The 21,469-nt window shown below is 49.0% G+C and overlaps 2 protein-coding genes across 4 annotated transcripts in view; one reads left to right on the top strand and one right to left on the bottom strand.

The window, feature by feature from the left end:
• The window catches only part of SPATA21 (spermatogenesis associated 21), a 33,836-nt gene extending 29,003 nt beyond the window's left edge, over nt 1–4,833 (top strand). The window contains 3 exon segments of the mRNA XM_057733298.1: nt 3,117–3,292; nt 4,086–4,263; nt 4,776–4,833. Of these exon segments, the coding sequence (XP_057589281.1) occupies nt 3,117–3,292; nt 4,086–4,263; nt 4,776–4,833 (412 nt within the window).
• Nucleotides 1,213–21,469, bottom strand: part of SZRD1 (SUZ RNA binding domain containing 1) — a 31,629-nt gene continuing 11,372 nt past the window's right edge. The window contains exons 2-4 of one of the 3 annotated variants that reach the window (XM_057697622.1): nt 11,808–11,857; nt 9,812–10,066; nt 1,213–8,775 (exon numbers count right to left, since the gene is read on the bottom strand). In XM_057697622.1, the coding sequence (XP_057553605.1) occupies nt 8,673–8,775; nt 9,812–10,066; nt 11,808–11,857 (408 nt within the window). In that variant the 3' untranslated portion in view covers nt 1,213–8,672. The remainder of the gene's footprint in view (nt 8,776–9,811; nt 10,067–11,807; nt 11,858–21,469) is intronic. The other 2 variants (XM_057697629.1, XM_057697633.1) reach the window with 2 other exon arrangements.

The following is a 21,469-nucleotide window of genomic DNA, read 5'->3' as shown; positions in this document are numbered from 1 at the left end:
GTAATTTTTAGACTTCTATCTACTGACCTCCTGTTATAGTAAGAATTTAGCAGTCTGATACAACTATTCCCTCCTCTCCTCCCTCCCCATTCCAATATATTATCATTTTTTACTAAATGTTTGGGGTTTCTAATATTATGGCTATGCAATTATTTATAGCTGAGCGTTTTTTTTTACTATGATTTCATTTCCTTTCTTATTTCCTAAAAAGTTGAAAATTGCCTTGATTTTTTTTCTTTGTACTCATTGATAATTCTTGCACCTTCCTAGAGCTTTGTTTTGCAAGAATTAAAAAAAATTAATTTATTTTGGCTGTGCTGGGTCTTTGTTGCAGCACACAGGCTCTTTGTTGTGGCACATGGGCTTCTCTAGTTTCAGCCCATGGGCTCTAGAGCGCGCATGCTCAATAGGTTGTGGCATGCTCAGGCTTAGTTGCAGTATGTGGGATCATATTTCCCTGATCAGGGATTGAACCCAGGCCCCCTGCTTTGGGAGCACAGAGTCTTAACCACTGGACCACCAGGGAAGTCCCTAGGGCTTCTTTTTTCTTGGAGTTTTCTAAATAATTCAGTTCTTCTGATTTTGGGGTTAATTTCTTTTTAAGCCTGTTGTAGAGCTGTCATCTTGGGACACTGTTGTCACCCTAGGAATTCTTTCTTCCTTTCCTCTGATTGGAATTTTGTGTATTGGATCACATCTTACTTATTCTTGGTTTGCTTACTCTTTCTTGGTTTAATTTGCTTACAAAAATAATAATGTTTCACCAGTAGTTTTTTGGGGTTAGAAAGGCAGTAATTCAACAACAGGTGTGGGAATGCCAGACCTTGAAACTTCTGTCTTTTAAGCCATAGTGAAACAATCTAAACTGGTTGTCCTTTATGGCAGTTGCACTGGCATTGTAGGATCTCCCTTCACCATCTTCCTTTAACTTTTGTCTTTCTTCTGTGTTAGATCTCTTATTTTCTGTATGTATAGATTCCTTTCTTTTTTTGGTTTATGCCCTCATTTTGGAAGAACATGGCCTCCAGTAGCTTCTTGAGGAAGGATGCATGGGAGGCAAAAGTTTTGAGATTTTGTGTGTCTACAAAAGTGTTTATTCTACCATCACACTTACCAAAGAGTTTAGCAGGGCATAGAATTCTAGATTAGTATATTAGTTAAGGAATAGACCCCAGTGTACTATAGTTCAAACAATATAGTTTATTTCTCTCGTATTGATGGTCTGTTGGAAGCAGGCAGGAAGGCAAACTTGCTCAAGCACCCAGTTACTTTCCCACTTGTTGTTCCACCATTCCCTAGGTCAATCCTAAGCCAATTTACCAGCAACACATATAAATTCAAGCCCACAAGAAGGGGAAGGAGAGGAAGTAGAAAGCAAGCAGTTTACTTTAAAATTGTGACCGAGAAAGTTGCATACATTCTGCTTATGTCCTGCTGGCCCTCTGTGAGGTGAAGTTATTTTCTAGCCCATCTTTTTACTCAGGATGTTGCCTTTTCAGGTCCTAATTTTACACAGGGGTCTAGATCCAATTTCCACGCGAGGGCTTTGGTATTCATTTTCTATTTTCTGTGTGTGACGTTCATTAAAACCCCAAATTCCAGGCTTCAGGGATAGGCAGAGGCCCTAGCAGAACCAGTGTTGACTCTGAGTAGCATACCCACCCTTCACCACTGCCCACAAAATCTCAGGTGGTCTGGCCCTCCCATCTCGCTGCCCATTTCTACCCCCTTCCCCCTCACATATCAAGCTCTAATCCCTCTCTGTTCCTAGAGCTCACCAAGCTCTTTCCCACCTCCTGGCCTTTTCAGAAGCCATTCTCTTCTTCCCAAAATCCACGTAGCTTGCTCCCCGCCCCCTCATTCTGCTCAGATGCCACCACCTCTGAGATTTTCACTGAGTGCTGTGAACAAAATAGCTCTTCACTACCTCCTGCTCAGATTTTACTTTCAGAACACCCATCACTACTCACATGGTACCATAATTTATTTGTTCATGGTCTGATACTCCCACTAGTTATGGGCCTACGTAGCTGATTCAGAAAGTGATACCAGGGAGCAGAAGTGTGGGAAGGGACGTGAACACAAAAGGAGGAGCCAATACGAGGATGTGTTATCGAGTCCACCACCCCCAGGGTCTCCTGAGGAGACTATGAATGGTGGCTCAGAGCTGTCAGGGGAGGAGAGAGAAGCCTGTATACCTTAGCTGCTGGTTCCTTTAGCAAGGGCGCCCCCCACAGGTGTTTAATTCCCCCGCACTTCTGGCAGAGAGGCTCTAGAGCAAGAAGCAGGTACGACCTGGGGTGACATCGTGTCAGGTTGTCCCTGTGCAAAGCTTGTCGAGGCCCATGTAGAAGCAGTTGCTGTGACAGTGCTGGAGTAAGAGGTGGGGCTGAGAGACAAGAGAAGGACCTTAAATGAATATCTCCTGCACTGCTCTTTCCCAAGCATTTAGATGAGTGGCCAGCACACAGTAAACACTCAATACGTATCTGAATGAATGAATGCATGCGTGGTGCTGCAGTCAGGTGGGGAAAAAGCAAGTAGTGATGAATTAAGAATATTAAGTGGGCTATGATGGTGTAAGTACAGGTTGTCAGGGGGCCTACAGTGGGACCCTAGCTACTCTGTTGGAGGAGAGAGGACTTTCTGGAATAGGTGGCCCATAAGCTGAAATCTGGAAGATGAGCAGAAGTTAACTGCACAGCTGGCTTACAAAGCACTTGCACATCTAGGTAAAAATATCAGTGGTAGAAGTCATGGGTAACATTTACCAAGCTCCTTCCTTGGGTCAACTTGCTGAATGCTTAACAGGTCTTGTTATTTAATCTTTGTTTTTAACCCTATAAAAATGTTGACTGTTTGATCTGCTTAGAGAAGTCAAGTGACTTCCAGTGACCAGTAGAGATAACCATTTCCCTCCACTGTACATAGGGGTGACCGAGGCCAGAGCAGGTCAGTGACTTGCCCACGGTCACAGGAAGTTAATGATAGAGCTGGGACTAAAATCTTGCTCCAGGACTGGCCGGACAGAACAGGGGTTCAGGAAGAGTGAGGGAGGAGGAGGGTGGGTTAAACACGGCTGGGCTGGGCTGAGCTGGGTGGCACTGCCTCCTCAGCTATTACCAGAAGAAGCTGAAGGAAGGCACCTGTAAGGCCCGAGAGATGGAATCTGCCATTGGCCGGCTGCGGTCCCAGAAGAAGCTCCCCTACAACCCCCAGCAGGCAGACGCCTTGGAAGTCCCAGAACGAAGAGTCCTCAGGATCCTGAGCCGGCTGAAGCAGGAGAACTATGGTGAGGGCCCTGGACACCCACACGGCCGGGCCCAGGAGCTGAGACGTGGTTTCCCACTTTGAGCTTAACTGTGCACCATCGCACAGCTGATAATCACCGCCATCTCCAGCCCTTCGCGCTCCTTCTCCTGAGCCTTAGCCCTGAGCACCGGTTGCTCCCAAGAGCCTGGAGTGAGACATGCTTAGCCATCCCAGCTCATCACTTATTGAGCACCCTCTGGGGTCACTCACTGAGCTAAGCCCAATGTGCTAGAATTTAAACCTCATAATCACATATTTACCCCACGTATTCATGATGACAAAACTGAAGTCTAAGCAACTTGCCTAAGGCCCCACAGCTAGCATGTGTCAGAAAGGGGAGTTTATACCCAGGCCTGACTCCAAAACTGTGCTCTTTTCACTGGGCAAGGTTACCTCCCGATAATAGTAGACTCCTACTGTGTGCCAAGTGATGGCCTAGGAGCTTTCTAGAGTCTTTAGAATGTGCTTATCAGACGTTGCCAGGGCTCATCCCAAAGACGTGCTCCTTTTTAAGCTGGTATTAGCTCTTCCACTGTGCTCAGCGCTCAGCTGAGTGCTTTGCATATATCATCCCTTTAGTCCTCATCAGCAGCTCTGAGGTGGCCACCACTATCATCTCCAGCTTATGGAGAAGCTCAGAGAGGTTAAGCGATTTGCCCAAACCCACCCAGCTCTTATGTGGCAAAGCTGGGATTTCACATGGGTCTGCCTGCCTCCCAGGGCTGGGCGTGCTCTGAAACATTCCCCTCTCCTGCCTCTTCCACCTTTGCCAGCTGCCAACCTGCAAAGCCCCTATGCCCAGGTGCCTTGCATCCCGCTCTGCCCACAGCTGGACAAGAAGACAGTCCGCCGGAAGCAGGGCAGCCACTACGCGCTAGAGCAGTGCACCCCCACCAGCCTGGGCCCTGACATGCACAGCCTCTTCTTCCAGACTGGATCTCAAGGAAGCAGGTAGGTACCCAGAGCGCAGGGGCCCCAGCCCAGGCCCATCCACCTCTTTCCTTATGAAGTCCCTGGCCTAACCCAAGAGGAAATCCATCCTTCCAAGAGATGATGCCTGGGAGACTGTTGTTCCAGGCAGGAAAAAGGGGAAAGGATGGAAGGCGGAAGAAACTAACCTTGAGAGCCTGTGTACCAGGTAGATTGCTCCTAAGTCAGGGTACTTATGCCCTTCCATGCCCAGGACTCACTGGCACTACCTGCCTTTCTCATGCAGGGGGTTTAGCTCTCAAGTCCTTTGCCTGGAATAGTAGTTGGAAACAGGCTTAGCAGCTGGGGAAAGGGAAGCTTCCCCTGCAGCAAGTCCTCTTTCAGGCATCCTGGGATAACAGAACAGTACACTTGGAAGCGGGCCCCTGAGCCTGACTGCTGGCTCCATCACCTCCCTGGGAAGGACTCCTCGCTCCTTGGGCACATGGGATGGCTCATTTCCTCCCACCCTTTTCTTCCACCTCTCTCCCTAGGGAATCCAGCTCTGACAGCCGAAAGTGGCCCAGTTAGGTGCCAGCTCGAACCCACTGACCCTGTGGAGTCCTGACTCCGGGCAGCTGTTCAGGGCCTGCAGATAGATGGCTCATCAGGCAGGGACCGCTGCTGGATTCTGCTTTTGTGGCCTGGTAAGCCAATAAACAACAAGAACCTCAGCCTCTGTGCCTGGTGCCAGGGAAGGCCCCAGGTTTTCACCCCTCCACTTGGCTCTCAGAGTGCAGGGCCTCAGCCTCCCTCAGGCTTCAGAGCCCCTGAAGCAAGACTCGCCTCAAAATTCTGCTGAAGGTCAGGGGTCCTACTAGAGGTGGCCCTGGGTGCAAAGTCTTGACCTCCTGTGTACTCTCAAAGCACAGAACTGGTACTCTCCTCAGATGGGTGTCTCCAAGCCTTGGTCTAGGAGACCCACAAGGGCAGGAATTCACTTTCCCGCTTGCTTGAAGGGAATGGTGAACATAAGGGGAGTACCTGGGAAAGACCCTGGCCCCTAAAACGGGCAGACCCATGGACGGGCAGAAGAGGCCTCAGCCAACAGAGCCCGAGGATCCAGGGGTCTCCTTCCCTTGGAGCCTAAGGGTGTGGGTCCTTGGCCCCAATCCACATACCACCCCAGTCCCATTACTCAGAGAGCCCCTCCCTGGGACTGGGAAGAGATAGCTCCCCCGTGGTTAAACAAGCAGCCACAGCCAAGAGGTTAGGAGGCCAGAAACTGAAATGAGGACAAGGCTCTGACAAGTTTAAAACATGTATTTAAAATACAATTTATAAAATGCTTAACCTGCCGACTCAGGAGCCCGCGGTGCGGGGTGGGGTAGGGTGGGCAGCTGCCCGCTAGACCAGCAGAGCAGGACTGCAGGGGTGCAGCCCTCCCTCTCATGCCCTTCTCTTCAGATACCCAAGGGGCCCATGTGCACCCCTGGGATCACATGGCCGAAAACAGGACCCCAGAGGTTTCCAGAGTCTCTGCCTACCAGGGAGGCTGGGGCAGCCCTGCCGGCCCATCCCTGAGCAGAGCATCCCCAGATGGGGCAGAGCAGGGTATGGCTGGGCTGGACAGGGCAGGGCGGGGCAGTGGGCTCTGGAAGGGGCTGATGGTAGCAGATAGGGTGTTGCCTCCTGCCTGCAGGTGGGGAGCACCCTGATTGAGTGGGCGGAGAAGGGTTGGTCACCAGGTCCAGACCCCCAGCTCCTTTGGTTATAGGCTGACATCAGAGTAGTGGCTCATGGGAAGCGGTTAGCTGGAAGGTCTGAGGCCTGGCTCATGGGGTCAGGGAGGAGCTGGGGGGAGGGGACAGTACCATGAGGCAGATAAAGGGGCAGCAGCCTCAGGTTTCTGCCCCCCACTCCCCTGGGGTTTTCCAAGCCAAAGCCTGCAGCTTACTTTTAAAAAATTTTAAAAGAGAAAAAAAAAAAGCACTTGAGGAAAGTTATAGACAACTACAAAAAAAAAAAAAAAAAAAGAAAGAAAGAAAGAAAAAGAAAAACAACAAAAAAAAGAAAAAAAAAAACCCCCAAAACATCCACAAACACACACACAAAATCCAAACCGTTCTCCCATCTCCCCTCCCACCTCCCCCCAACACAACAGTTTCCTCTTTTCATTTCTTTCTCTTAAAATTTTGCCTGTCACCTCTCCATCTGGGACGCCAGGATATGACTGCTGGCGGGTGGTGACAGGTACACAGCGGGCAGAGCCCCATCTTTGGCCAGAGGGAGGTGGGAGCACCAGTCCCTAGAACATCCTCAATCCACAGACACCCATCAGCCAGCCTTTCCTCGGCTCCCACTAGAGGAGGGGAGCAAGAACAGGTGGTCCCAATGACTGAGCAATCAGCGCTTCCGGCCTTCCCACCTGGCCTATCTCTGTACCTTCTCCAACCGAAAAGCATAGTCTCATCTTGGGCCAGAAACCACTATTACATGAGAGATAGACACTATCTGTTTAGAATGCGGAAACTCGGTCAGGGCAGTGGAACTGGAAAGACAGCAGCAACCTTCTCCCTTGCCCACTCCTCGAGGTCACTTCCCCTCAGAACAGCCTGTGGGCACCACTCAACATCCTGCGGGTTCTTACTGACTGAAGCTTTGTTCCAGCTCTGCTCACGGACAACTTCCTGGCTTCACACAGTTGTAAGCCTGTGCTATGGACTAGCTGCTTACTCAACTGACAGCTGACCTTTCCTCCCAAGTGGAAGATGTAGTGGGCCAAGGCTTGCTGGGCCCAGCTGACATCTCCAGAGGGCAAGGCTGAGAGCCAGGCAAACCAAAGGTGGAGTGAGCCTGCAAGACCTAGCTTGCCACCTTGGCCACCACAAGCCGCCCGAATCACAAATGTCACACCAACCACTCCAAAACTCATCTGCTGAGTGAGGAGGCCGCCTGGCTGGCTGAGGGACATAAGGCGCAGTGCAACGGAAGAGATCAGAAAGCCTGAGGGGGGCCAGATTGTACACACACAGCTGCTCTGGGCAGGGCCCCCTAAGCCTCTTCCACCTCAAAGAGCCAAAGCAAATCTCCAGGCTCCGAGGACAGAGAGGAAACTACCTTCATTCCAGGCCCTTGCTCTGGAAAAAGGGGTGGAGGGTAGCCTCGGCCAATGGGGAACCAGTCTGTCATTACCAATCTTTGCAATGCACAGCTCATCTTTCCCCAAATGTTATTCTGAATGGTCTGCTCCCAAGGTAGTGATTCCACAAGGGAAATGTACCGGGCAGAGTCACTGAGCTGACGCCATCAACAGAGAGGGCGCTCCACAGACACCTGAGAGTTCTAAGCCTCGCCGGTGTGGGAGGATCCACCTGCCTTCTGACCACCCTCAGCAGGAGGCTCAGAGTCCTGGAGTCAGACTCTCTCCTGGCGTTCCTTGTGCTGACAGCAAAATACTGAGCAAGTCTCCCAGCCCTTACTCCTAAAGCCCGGGAGTGCAGCCTCACTCCCTGCCCTCTTCTAGAAGTAGTAAGCCTGGCTGGTAGGGAACCACCCTGAGGGGTTTTGGAAGGGGAAGTCTGTTCACATTCCCTATCTCCCAAAATACTAGAGGTGAGGCGTTGGCACCCTCCCCAGGCTCTCTGAGCCTACAGAGCTAACCCAGGCTCCAGGCAGGGCCCAGATGCTCTGGGACTTAGCTGGTGGGAGGGAGGTATAGGCATGGGGTGCTTATCTGTCCTGGGGGCTGCAGAGCCCTGACCCTTTTCTGGGCGGCAGTAGGAATACAGAAGCTAAGCTCACCAAAATCCTATTGGTTAATGTTTCTAGTGAATTGCCCAGAAACATTTTTAAGTAGACTACCAAACTACCCTTTCTCAATTAAAAATTCATTAAACTGCTAAAACCCCTCCCATGCACTTTGTTTTTTGCAAATCAAATATTTGTATAAACAAAAATAGGAAGGAAAGGAAAAAAAAAGAAGGATATGTTCAAATGGAACTTGCTTTTAAGTGATGAAGACATGCACTTGAGGGGGCTGGACGGGAGTTCTCACTTGTGTTCTGAAATCCCAAGTTACTGAGCATGATAAACGGTTATTGCTGGCACTGGCTTTACCCCAAGTGGCCGAGTGGCACCGTCTGACTCCCTATTCTGAGCCCTTGGTGGGTCCCCCCAACCCTCCTCTAACCCCCACCCTTTCCCCTTCCATTGACTTGGGACAGCCCTTGTAGACATGCCAATCACAGTGGGAAGGGGGGGAAGGGAGGTCACAGTGCATGGGGTTCAAGGTCACAGTGGGTGGAGCAAAGGGGATCACAGTGCAAGTAAGTCAGGTCGTTCCCTCTGCTCAAGTCCAGCTGTCTGCCACGGCAGTGCGACCCGCAGTGGACGACCCAGGAGGTGGTGGTGGCGGCAGCGGCGGCGGCAGCATCCTTTCCTGCCCGTGTTTATCTGCGCTGTTTGAAGCCTTGTGACCCATCAGGACCCAAAGGTTGTCTGATCACATTGTTGGGCTGCCTGCTGTCTTCGGGTTGGGAGATCCTGGTTGGCCTGAAAGTGAGAAAATCAGAGGGAGGCCTGAGAAAGGGTATAAAAGAGGCCCCCAAATCTTAAAATCAACCACTCCTGCAGCTGGGGCAGAAGTTACCACAGCTATTAGCCAACTCTGGCTCCCTGAGCCTGCTTCTTAAGCAGACTCAGTCATCTCCAAGCTGGGAAGCCGCTGAGAGCAGGTGGGGTGGAGGGTCTATGCTCACCTCTAGCACCTGCAGCACTCTCCCCCCCAGGCGGGCTCAGGACCATTCACCTGCAGGCTCGAGGGCCCATCCTGTCCAGAGGCAGTGACCACGGATAGCATATCTTTCACAAAACTTTGTGGCACAGACCCCCCAGAGGTCGGGTCAAGGTAAAGACCTCTAGCCAAAGGCTCAGCAGAGTGACCTGGAACCCGCCACTGCTGCTCTCCTGCTTCTCTCCAACTCATGGGGTTAACTGTTGACTCATATTACTATGGAAAACTACTCTGCCAAATGAAGGCTTAGAGGTGAGAGAACGGAAGTCTACCACAATAATGAAGGCACAGAAATAAGGCACAGATTAGTACTTCAAGTCCCAGAATACCCCACCCAAGGAAGCTTCTCAAAGTGAGAAAGAGGCTATTTTAACAAATACTGCTTTAGTAGGAGGTAACAAACTTACATAATGCAACCTCTAGGACTGCAGAGAAACAAATGCCAGGAATAAAGAATTTATTTAGAAAACTCACAAAAACATCACAGTGGGCCATTACGAGACCTGGAACCCACTTGTCATTTAATTGCGCAACAAATGGATGAGGCAGGCACAATCGTTGCCCCATTTTCCAGATTAGGCTGTGAGGGCACAGAGGGATTAAGCAAATCTAAGTGAAGCAGAAGTTAAGCGGCAGAGATGAGCTCAAACTGGCAGGTTTTGAGTCAAAGATGGTTCCAGCCCTGATTCTGCCTGCTTCTTCCTACTCTGCAGGCAGCCAGGCCACTCTCCTCTCCCTCCTGCTCAAGGTGGCCTGGTGGAGTGGCTGACGGTCAGCCCCGCCAGCTACGCTCACCTGTCGAGGATGGGTTTCTCCTGCTCCTCCTCGGGGCTGGCGCTGCCCAGGATCCGCTTCCGGGCCTCCGCGTACTCTGCCTCTCGCTGCGCTAGGGACTTGACGGGAAGGGCCGGCCTGCTGGTGGCGTTGGGGCTGCTGACCACACCGTTACTGGTGGGCCTCTTGAGGATGCGGATCTGTGGAGGGGGCCCCGTGGGAAGGCTATCGTCCTGAATCACAATGGGCACTTTGGGAGGAGATTTGGATTTCCTGCTGACAAAGAGCAAACACAGCTTCACAAGTCCCACCCTTGACTACAGAGCCCCAGCCACGGGCCCACACCCACCCCTCACCACTCTCCTGCCTCCCCTCCTAATTCTATGCATTATTCTCTGGCCTCTGACCAGACATCAAAATTCCCACTCCTCAAGAAGCGTTTCTCAACAGGGCAACCTAGCCTACTAAGCTCACGCAGCCCACAGATCTGCTGCTCAGACCTAACCCCAGGCAAGGGAGGGTGGGGACACCAGCTCATTCTGGGACTGCTCTCCCCGTGTGCGTCAGCACCACACCAACCCCTGTTTGGCCCCTGCGGCAAAACATCTCTTGTCCAGAATCCAATGGCCTCAGCGAAAACCCCAGCTTCTCTACACAGACCAGAGTGTAACAGGCCGGTTCGGTGGGAGCCCCGTAGCTCGGGGGTCGGCAAAGTGTTCACTCCCAGTCAAGGTCCCACAACAGGCGCTCAGACCAAACAAAACAGCCAGCTCCCCCGTCCCTGCCTGGCATCAAGACAGGATTTACCAAACTGTCTCAGCCTTCTGGTGAGTGTCCTGCGCCTCCCAGGGACAAGCTGCTCCAGACCCTGGATGGCCTCTTCAGAAGAGCTTCTGAACAGAGACCCCTCCCTCACCGGGGCTCTCCGGTCTGCTGGACACGGCGGGGCTGGGGTCAAGGACGACCCTGGAAACAGTGCTTGGCAGTGCTCAAAGGAAAAGCACTGTCCAAGGCTGGTGGATGTGCACATCAGGCGACGTGTCCACGAGGAGAGGAGGAAAACAACACAGGAAGGGAAAGACACAAAAGCCACAGGAGAATAAGGGATCCAGGCAGGAACGGCAGCCCCTCAGCAGCCACAAAGACCCTCCCAAGAGCAGTCAACTAGCTTCTCTTCAGAACCAAACAGCCCCCGGGGCCTGTTTTCAAAGCCTTGGTTGTCAGGAGGGGTAGGGACTGGAAGGCTGCTGCCAGGGGAGCTGGAACAAGTCTTGGGTGGGACAGGACGGCATGGCCAGGGGACTGTAACCAGGTGCTAGTGTGGTTGCTGAGGTGAGCAGACAGACAAGGAGCCAGCACTCTGATCAAGGAGGCAGGGAGCCAGGAAAGCCAGCGGGTGGGCAGGGCACCCCCAGTTCTCTGGAGACAACTGTGCAGCCTATTAAGCAAGCCCAGAGAGGCCCTCTTCTTCTCCTCCCTGCCGCCTGTCCCTGTGGGAAGCTGACAGGTTACCAGGGCAAAGACAGACGGCTGAAGTCAACTTTCACCTGCTTTGGAAACCCACTTCCTCTGTTGCCTGGGTGGGGGAAAAAGCTATCCTTAAAGGTCTTGAAGAATTTCTTCCAGGATACCCTGGTAATGCCCTAAGCCACCAAGTCATGGAGGGCCCTGGGAAATCACCTGTCCAACCTTCTTGTGTCACAGAGAAAGAAAGTGACATCCAGAAAGGGAAACAACTTGCTCCAAACCTCAGAGTCAGGCCTCAAATCCAAGCCTTCTGACCTGTCACCTGCCCCCACTCTCCGTCAGACCACCTCACACATGGTGCCCACTGAGGTAGTAGGCAGGTGAACACTCCAGCCTCACTCCCAAAGCCGCAAGCCACCTTGTCCCTAAGGGAAGGGTTTGCTGCCCAGGAGCCTGACCTGCCAAACCTAATGGCCAGCTGGAGAACAGCATTGACTGCCCAGCTCTCACAGCAGAGAGCAGGAGCCCTCAGACCAGACAGCAGCCTTACCTCTCCTTTTGTGTGATCTTCAGTTTTTTTTCCAACCGTCTGTCTATTTCCTAGAGGAAAAAAATGTATATAAAAAGTGGAAAAAAGTCTCTCTCAAATAAAAACTTACGCCTTTATTTTCAGAGCTAAGGGCAGTGTCCTCTCTGCCCAGGGACATTACTGTGTCCTTTGAAGTAACAGATGCAGCCCTCCCTTTACGAGACTGGGATCTGGGACCCTGACTCCCTGCAGGTTCGTTTCCTTTCATCCCCGTGGCTGCGGTGAGAGTTCTAGACCTCATCATTCAGCTGGATTCACTGCACGGCCTCCAACTAGTCTCCTGGCCACCAATCTGTCCTTCACAGAGCCACTCATATCACCTTTCCAGACGTAAGTCTGACTGCGTCACTTCCCCACTGAAAATGCTTCAACTGCTTGCCGGATCCAGTCCAAGCTGCTAAGCAGGCCTTGCCCACACATTCCTTTCGCTCCTGTTCCTGAGTTACACCACAGCAAAACCCAGCTGTGGCTAACCCCCAGGAACCAGCGTGCTGGTCTGCCTGCCTGCCATCTCCGCTTCCTTGCAAACTCCCACTTACCCTGCCAAACCCAGCTTGAATGTCCACCTCTCCTTTCTGAAGTCGTCTTTGATCCCATTACAGTTAATCACCTGCTCCTCAGAGATAAACGCTGCCCCCCTTTTCTTCCCCTCCCTTTTACATTCCTTCATGATCATATGTGTCACATATTTTATGGTCTGTTTTTTTTACTCATATGGACTTGAACTCTGTGACTAGTACCTAGCAAAAGGCCTAGAACAAAACAGAAGCCTAACGTCTGTGGAACTGGATGGGAGTCAGAGTTGTCAGGCCCTCAGCACCAGGAACTCCACGATGCCTCCACAGCCTCGTGTGCGAGCCTCCATGCACAGGACACAGAAGCTGTGCACAGAGGACAGCCCAAACCTCCAGGCTCCTTGGCTATACTCCGCTGCTTTTTCTTAAAAAACGTCCCACTCAACCAGTGAGGGCAAGACCACCCAGCTATTGGAGACGGGAGCAATTATATGCAAAATTATGTATTTCTCTGGAGAGGAGATCTAAAACAGTGGTTCTCAACCAGGGGTGACTCTGCCCATCGGGACGTCTGGCAACACCTGGAGACATCTGTAGTTGCCATTACTGGAGGGGAGCTGCTACTGGCATCTAGTAGGTTGAGTCCAGGGATGCCACTAAAATCCTACACTGCACAGAAAAGCCCCACAGCAAAGAATTATCTAGCCCCAAATGTCAATAGTGACAAGACTGAGAAACCCTGACTTATAAGATGGATGGGATTTTCAAAGGAGTCTATTACTTGCAAAATGTTAAAAATGACTGCCTTTTGGTTTTGAATTTGCTGAGATCCGCCTCAGGGCCCAGTGTGCAGTCAGTTTTCACAAACGCTCTGTATGTCCTGAAACACAGTTGATGGGTACAGTTCAAGCTGGTTAACTGTATTATTCAAATTGTCTACATTCTTACTGATTAGTTTGATCTATGGACTACAGAAAGATCAAGAATTATTCCCTCTAGAACATTAAAGCTTATCATTGTGAAATAATCTTCTTTACCTTAAAATCTATTATTTCATATTAATAAAGGTATGCCAGTTTTCGCTGGTTACTATCCCCTGGGATATTTTTCTCTTTTCCTTCTTGTCTCTCCGTGTCCTTACTTTTGTTTCCTGTAAACAACATGAAGCTACCCTAACCATATGCAGCTGAATTTAAATAGTCTGACGTGACACTCAGTGCTGCTGAGTTGTTTAAATTTTTTTGTTTTTATGAAAGACCCAAAATATATTTAGGCAAGCACAACAAACTGTATTCTAAGGGCACCATCAGCTCTCTAGAGAGGGTAGGAAGCCGTAAGAACGAAAACCTCTCACTCGAGCTTGGAACACACGTTGACGCCCAATGGTTGTTTAATGACTGAACAGAAATGGTGCACAAAGGGTAAGAGAATGACCTAGATGTTTTCTGTGAACGGACGGACATGCACTCAAAGAGAATCTATGCCCACGGCACAGTCAGTAACAGTAATTCTAAATTTTTGGATGAATAACCATGTTACTGCCTGAGTAATACTATGTTTCACATTAGTCTAATGCCCACTACCTTTTTTGGGCTTTTCATAAATAACTTGCAGTTTTAAAGTTCCACACTGTATCATTTTGTTCCAATCTGAAGATGAGATTTCCTATTCAAGTTTCTCATCATAAATGCAAGGTTTCATGTCTGTGGGATTTAGATGTCTTCAAACGGGGTCAACATCAAATGCCTCCACAGGTGGCCAAGTAACCAAACTTCACATGCAGGGAGCACAGTGAGGGGGCTATGAGGTACCCAAGAGCACTCGTTCCCCCTGCAGACAGGCAGCCAAGCCCTGGATGACAGGGCCAGAGCTATTTTAGGAGATTTGGGGGGAAAGCTTTAAATTTTTAAATGTCATTACATGAACTCTTGCTTTCATATTGCTGTGAGGGCCAAATAAGACATAGAGGCAAATGGGCCTAATACATTAGCTGATTTTTTAAAACACTGTGGAAAAATACACATTACAGTGGCTGAATTTGAGAGGTCCCATCCAGGTTTCCTCTCAGGAGGGCAAACTGCTTCTTTCTTTCTCTAGGGTCTTAGGGAAGACATAGAACCTGCCCAGGCCCAGCAAATAGGGCTTGGGTGGAGAAAAGCCCTTCAAGAGGGCACATGGACTATAATATTTAATGGCTGTCTATACACTTTCCCAAACACTCATTTTCTGCTCACGCCAAAGTGGTCTGACAAAGGAGCTTTTATCCTTCTCTGTCAGACGAGGGAAAGTTGCTCAGGGAGGTTAAGGAACTTACCCAAGGTCACAAAGTAGTACATCATAGAGGCAGCCCTAGAACTAAGGGCTTTGGAGGCCCTACCCCATGCTGCTGCATCCCCACAACTGCTCAAACCCCTGGAAACGCTGGTAAAGCCATTAGATATTGATCCCCTCTTCCACATACCCCCTAAATTCTACACTGCTCCCTGGCACTCCAAACACTAATACTCGCATCAACCTCCATTGCATCAGGCAGGATGGTTTATCAGAGTTGAGGAGGAATTCTTCCACTGGACGACAGGACAGGATATAAACCCAACAGCTCTGGTGGAAAGTGGATCTTGGCCATCTCCAGGTGGCCAGCTGTACACCAGCAATGCGCAGAGCTGTCCAAGCTGGAGAGGGGTGCTCTGCCAGCAGCTGGAGAGGGCACTGCGTCTCACTCTGGAGTCTGTCCAGGTATCATGAGTCAGTCCATTCTCTCCTTGGACAAGGCTTTGCAATCAATCTGCTCTCAGACTCATGCTCTGAAGACCTGGACCAAGAGGAAACTTTCCTACAGGGTGCACTACAAGGAGAATGCCTCTCTCCTCCAGAAATGCAATAGCCCAAAGGAATTAAACAGGCCTCAGAATGTGTGAGGAAGCATCTAGATGTGGGCCCCAACAAGGAATCTAGTTATCTAAGGGTACCTTCTCTTTTTACAAGGATGCACAGAGGCCCAGCCCGAGGTCAAAGCTCCTGTGTTAGAGGCCCAACCTCCATGGCTAGTGAGAGACATGCATAAACTCATTACTTTATAACTCAGCTCCAACTGAGGAAGGGTTGCCGGGGCACAAGGCAAGTGTTAGGGCATAAGCAATCACAGGCAAGGTGCTAAAAAAATTTGATTTCCTATGGCTTCTCCTTCCGGAAAAGCTCTTTATTTTTTGTCAAATAGCTTTGAAAAGACTCCAGAAGATGATGCTCTGTGCTCTGATAAGTGGGGTGGCCTCCTCTCTTTGGGTCAAAATCCTAAGCAAGAGATCTGTTGTTACCAAGCACAGGTATCACGTCTGTGGAGCTACACCTCTACAAAAATGAGGTATATGCTTCTTGGTGTGCGAGCACAAGCAAAACCAGAAAGCAAGCAAGCGTGGGGGCAGAAGGCCATGAAGAACCACAGTGGGGAGCAAGGTGGTTCTGGACAGGCTGGTCCTTACGGGAGGCAGAGGGGAGGCCACAGCCACAGCCACAAGGTGAGCGAAAGAAGACATCAACACCTACAAATTCAACTCAACCAAGGAAGAAGCACAACTTTACTGGCTGCTGAGGCCCTTAGTCTTGTAATGATTATGCTCACGTGAACCTCCAGCAGAAAGCTGGACATGGAAGCACAGGAGGGGAAGGAGACACCTCAAACGGCCTAAACTGTGACACAGCCACAATCTTCAAAAGGAACAAAGGCAACAAAGAGGATCAGGATGTATGTGCAAGGGCAGGCAGATGACAACGAGAGCCTCGCTCCTGTAACACTAAGAAGTGGATCAGAGAGGAAAACAGAAAAGTGAGGAGGGAAGAGGTGAAGAAAAAAGGCAGGAGAAATAGGCTATTCTGGGCCTTGGTGCAAAGTACAGCAAGTACAGCAAGTACAGCACTAGTACAGCTGTACTGTCTCAAGAAACAGACTTTACCAGTTCACCTAGGAATGGTGAAGCTGATTCATACTAGCCACATTTAAAAGAGACAGAGTGAACAAACCCAAATCCTGACCTGTTACATAGGGGGGATGGGAGGAAGTGTCTTGTCCTTTCTGGAGCCTGACCTCCTGCGGCCAGCTCCCCAGGGCCACCACCCCACCCCACCCTGTCCTGCTCTACCACAGCGTCCTTCTCTCTGATAACCCAACTCCTCTGGTCACCAATGCAGCCAACACAACTCCAAAGAATCCAAGTAATCTTGTATTGAATGGAGGTCTAAGAGGTCTTGGCTCTCAGTTAGGAAATAACATCTTTTTATCAGCAACACTTACTATTTAAGTGACTTCTCTGGGACAACTTGTCTCTATCAGTTCCCATTTCAGCAGAGGATATTTTCTGATTTTCCTCTCAAATTCAAGGAATAATGACTGGTCTTGGCTCCCTGTGAACAACTATGCCCCACAGGCTCGTCTGGTCTAGTCCAACTATCCCAAATTGGGAGCACATATCTACAAGTAGACACTGAGGTGATTTGAAGAGACAGGAGTCCTGAGAATATAACAAGCGTTTCTCTGAGAACCAGAGCCTGACAGGCCCTGATGAAAAGCAAAGAGAAGACGCTGTCAAGGAGTAGATGGTGAGACCACCTTGCAAGTACGTTCTGGCTCCTGAACTTTCACCACAGCAGGCAGTGCCCAAGCGGGGCCTAATCTCTTTAACTGCTGGGCAGGACATCAGCGCCTCCTGGAGAGCAGTCTCCCCAGCAAGGTGCCTATGTCTCCATACCACACACCAGGATGGGATTCTGGCTCCTCCCACAAGGGCATCCATTTCATTTAGGAATAAAGCAAAAAGAATTCATGAGTAGAACCAGCAAAATTTGGTCTAAAACCGGATAAAAAGGTCTCTATAACTTTTAAAGTGCACTACTGGCAATTTCAAGTTCAGAGGTGAAACCCACAGAGCTTTTTCCAAACAACCTTCCTATCGACTTATGTAGCTCTGTGCTTCATCCCTGCCTTGTTTCTCTGCATCAGTGGCATGACAGTCCTGCCCCAGTGGGGCGGGCCATCTCCAATGCTTCTGTGTATTCCACCTCCCCTGGCTAACTCCAGGGAGGGAAGCACCCAAAGCCATACCATCCCAGGCTCGATTTTACGGTGATGCTTCAGGATCACTGTTAGGTTCAAAAACTCAACTCAACCTCTGAGCAAACATGATTGGGTAAATCAGAAAAAAGCAAAAGTCAGAATTCAGAACTTGAGAGACAAAGATCTGTGGGGGCATAGCTAGGACATCAGCTGCCTTTTTAATACTGACTCGGGTTACTCTGTTTGAAGGTTCCATTTCCCACAAAACATTCCTCCTTCCTCTGTTACTCCCACAGCAAGGAAAAACATTCCACTTTAATTACATGGGTCACTGTAGGGCATAGGATATAGTTCTAAAGCTCCCTCCCTAAGGAAGTCTACACTTTTTTAATGTATTTCAAGGCCATTTTCCTTTTGTTCACTGTGATAAAAAAGCTGGAGACAAGCACTTACAGAAAATCATAAAGGTAGGAGATGTGCTAGAAGCTGGAGACCCAGAGATGAGTAAGGCAATCCCTGCTGATGAGGAAAGCCAGGCCAGGCAGGAGAAGAGAAACCACAGTTGCTGTGCTAGTTGTATCAACAGTGTTTTGGAAACAGAAATGAAGGGGGGATGATCCTGCTATGAGAAGTCAGGGAAAGCTGCAGAAATTTAAAGGACTAGAGTTGCAAGGGGAAGAGATGGGGCATACAAATGTTGGGGAGAAAGAATGAGAACATGAATAGAGGGAAATAAAACAGGGATCCCAAATAAGATACTTCTTAAATGGAGATATTCACATCTAGAAAGGTATCTGATAATGGACCCATTTCTCTTTTAATCTAGGTTTGGAAAACCATCTGAGATTACTTCAGCTGCAGTCAACAATGGTTCTTATTATTTGGTATCAACGCTACTCAAAAAGTTACTGCAGAAAATTAGTTTTAATTCCTAGGGTCAGCAAGACAGGAATCAGAAGAAGTAAGGCACATCAGAAAACCGTGAAGGGCTCTGGGGTGGTACACTGTAAAGACCAAACAATTCATACTTGCTTGTAAGGAACAACCACTTCCTGCTTTCTTTTCCAAGTTTGCTACAGCTTTCTGGATCTCTCTGCACCTGTCCAGGAAGAGGGAATCCTTTGGGCACACTCTCTTCTGCACTAGATCCAGCTACACCACTCAGTACAGTGGTGACCGCCACATGTGGCTGGTAAGCACCTGACACGTGGCCAGTCCAAACTGAGACATGCTTTAAGTGCCAAATACACAGCAGACTTACCAGACTTAGTACAAAAAAATAGTGTAAAACAGCTTATTAATATAGTTTCAATATTGATATGTTGACATGATATTACTCTGTAGATACTGGGTTAATTTAAAAATATTAAAATTAACCTCATTTGTTTCTTTATACTTTTCAAACGTGGCTTCTAGAAAATTTTCCATTACCTACGTGGCTTGCATGGTACTTCTGTTGGACAACACTGCTTTAGATCTAACCTTAGAATAAGATGTATCTCTGCTGCACATTTCACCTGTCAGCAACTAGTAGAGACTGAGTGCCTTACGGACCCAAGAGGCATGGTGTTTATTGATGTGCAAAACCTACTCTGGTGGGTCGTATTTGTCATGTCCGCACAACAGTTACTAGCACTCATCTAGCGCCCAATGTCTGGCTCAGGCCCTGCTCTGGGTAACATTCACCACTTCACTTCAATCCAGCTCTCACTGTCCCGCTGAAACTGTTCTTGTCAAAGTCGCCAATAACATGCAGTGCTGCCAAATTCACTGGGAAATTCCAAATCTTCACTTCACCCACTCTCAGCAGCATTCAGCACTGCTCAGTGCTCCTTCCTTAAAGCATTTTTCTTTAAAATTGAAGTAAGCTTTTATATATAGAATGGATAAATCATTTTCTTTACACAGCCTCCCAGACACTACTCTCTCACACTCCATATTTGATTTCTCCTATAACAAGATAGGTTCCTCTTACTCTCCTGATCCGTTGAGGTTGGAGAGTTTGCCCCTTCTGTATCCAAGTTGGCTTATTAAGTGATCTCATCTAGTTCCACAGCTTTAAAATATTGATATACCACTGCCAACTCGACATTCCCACTTGGATTTCAAAAGGTAGCTCAACCTATTGTGTTCAAAACCCAACCCCTGATCTCACACAATCACTAAACCTGCTCCTCCCACATTCCCTTTACCCTCCCCACTTCAGCAATTCCAGTCTTCCAGAGCTCAGGCCAAAGACCCTGGACTCCTCTAGATGCCTGCTACACACCCACCATCAGCAGATCTTGTTGGTTCTATTTTCAAAACGTATCCTGAGTTTTCTCAACATTTCTCCTGCTGTGACCATCCTGGTCCAAGTTACCAACAGCTCTTGAACGGTCAGTTGTAATAATAGGATCCTAATTAGTCTCTGCGCTTCCATTCTTGACCCTACAGTTTATTTTACACATAGCAGCCAGAACAATCTTTTAAAAACCAAGTTAAATTCTGTTCAACACCCTCACATGGCTTCCTATTTCAAGGCGATATCCACCATGGTCTCCCAGTCTCTCCTGCATTTGGCTCCCTGCTACCTCTGACTTCATCTCTTGCCACTTTCTTTTTCACCCGTTCCTACTCGATAAAACAAGTGCAATTCAGCCTCAGAGCCTTTGCACTTGCTGTTCCCTCTGCCTGGAATGTACTTCTGCAGCTTTTCCATGGCTTGCTCTCTCAGCCTATCCTTATTTGAGAGGCCTTATCGGACCATTTTTTTAAAAAGGTGCTCTTAGGGAATTCCCTGGCAGTTCAGGGGTTAGGACTCTGTGCTTTTCACTGCTGAGAGCATGGGTTCAATCCCTCATTGGGGAACTAAGATCCTGCAAGCCCCACAGCACAGCCAAATTTTTTAAAAATTTAAAAATAAATAAATAAAATACTCCAGCCAGTCACCTTCTATGCTCCTTATTTTTCTTCTTTGTGTGTGTGTATAAAATATTATTTACTGTCCATCTTTCTCCCACTAGAAAGTAAGCTCTGAGTAGAAACTTCATTTACTGCAGTTGTCCAGAGTGCCTAAAACAGTATCCAACAAACGAATTAAGGAACAATCCTATGAAACAAGATTTTAACCGATATATCCTCATTTTACAAATGATTTACAAACCAATTCAGGGGAGGTTATTAACCTGACCATGGTTGCACAGCTGCTATGGGGTGGAGCCAGCATATGAACGGGGTCTACTTGGGTCTGAAGGCAGTGACACTATCCATGCTCCAAATAAAAGCTAAGGCTGCCTTAAGCATTTCTCACTAGTGGTGGTGGCAGCACAGTCTCCAAGCACTTGCCACAGGTATGTGTAAGGCAGGCACCTGCGTCCTTCCTTCACCACCCTAATCCTCACCGCAACTCAAGGGAGGTACAGCGGCCTTGCGGCAGGCTCAGAGGTTAACTGACTTGCCTAAGGCGACTCAACGAGTAAATGAGAGAACTGAACCCTAAACCTCAAGAGGAGGAAGCAAAAAGGTTCAGGAGTGTGGCTGGCGTGTGGCCACAGCAACTAAGAAGCAGAATAAAGACTGACAGGGAACACCACCAACCTGCCTGCCTGTGCACCCCAGGCCAGGTGAGGTAAGCCCACAGTTCCTCAGGAAGGACTACAGCAGAGCTCAATTCCAAAGTCCAGATCTTAAATCTAAGAAGTGCCTCAAAGGAACAAATTTCCAGAACAGATCTAGCAATTTCGATGTATTCCAGGCTGGAGGGCCTCAGAAAATCTGTAACTTGCCATCTTGAGACAATGTATTATTCTGCTTTAAGCATCTCTTCAGAGGGTCTCCCTGAGAGAGGGAATCTACACAGTCCTTTACCTTAAAGGAGTGGAACAGGCCAGGATGGAAGTACCAGTGGTGAGCTCAACCCCTGGAATACAACAGGCAGCAGAGTCTAATGGGGCTCCCCTTTCTCCTTTCAGTTTTCATACACCACTAAGCAATACAACTCTTAGAGTAAACAATATACATATTAGTCCTCTGGGGCACCAAGGAAGAGACCTCTCAACCAGCTCTGCGACACCCTAACA

The sequence above is a fragment of the Hippopotamus amphibius genome, chromosome 1 (genome assembly GCF_030028045.1).
Source record: "Hippopotamus amphibius kiboko isolate mHipAmp2 chromosome 1, mHipAmp2.hap2, whole genome shotgun sequence".
Lineage (NCBI taxonomy): Eukaryota > Metazoa > Chordata > Mammalia > Artiodactyla > Hippopotamidae > Hippopotamus > Hippopotamus amphibius.
The sequence above is the reverse complement of the archived record's forward strand: the minus strand, read 5'-3'. Positions and strand labels throughout refer to the sequence as shown.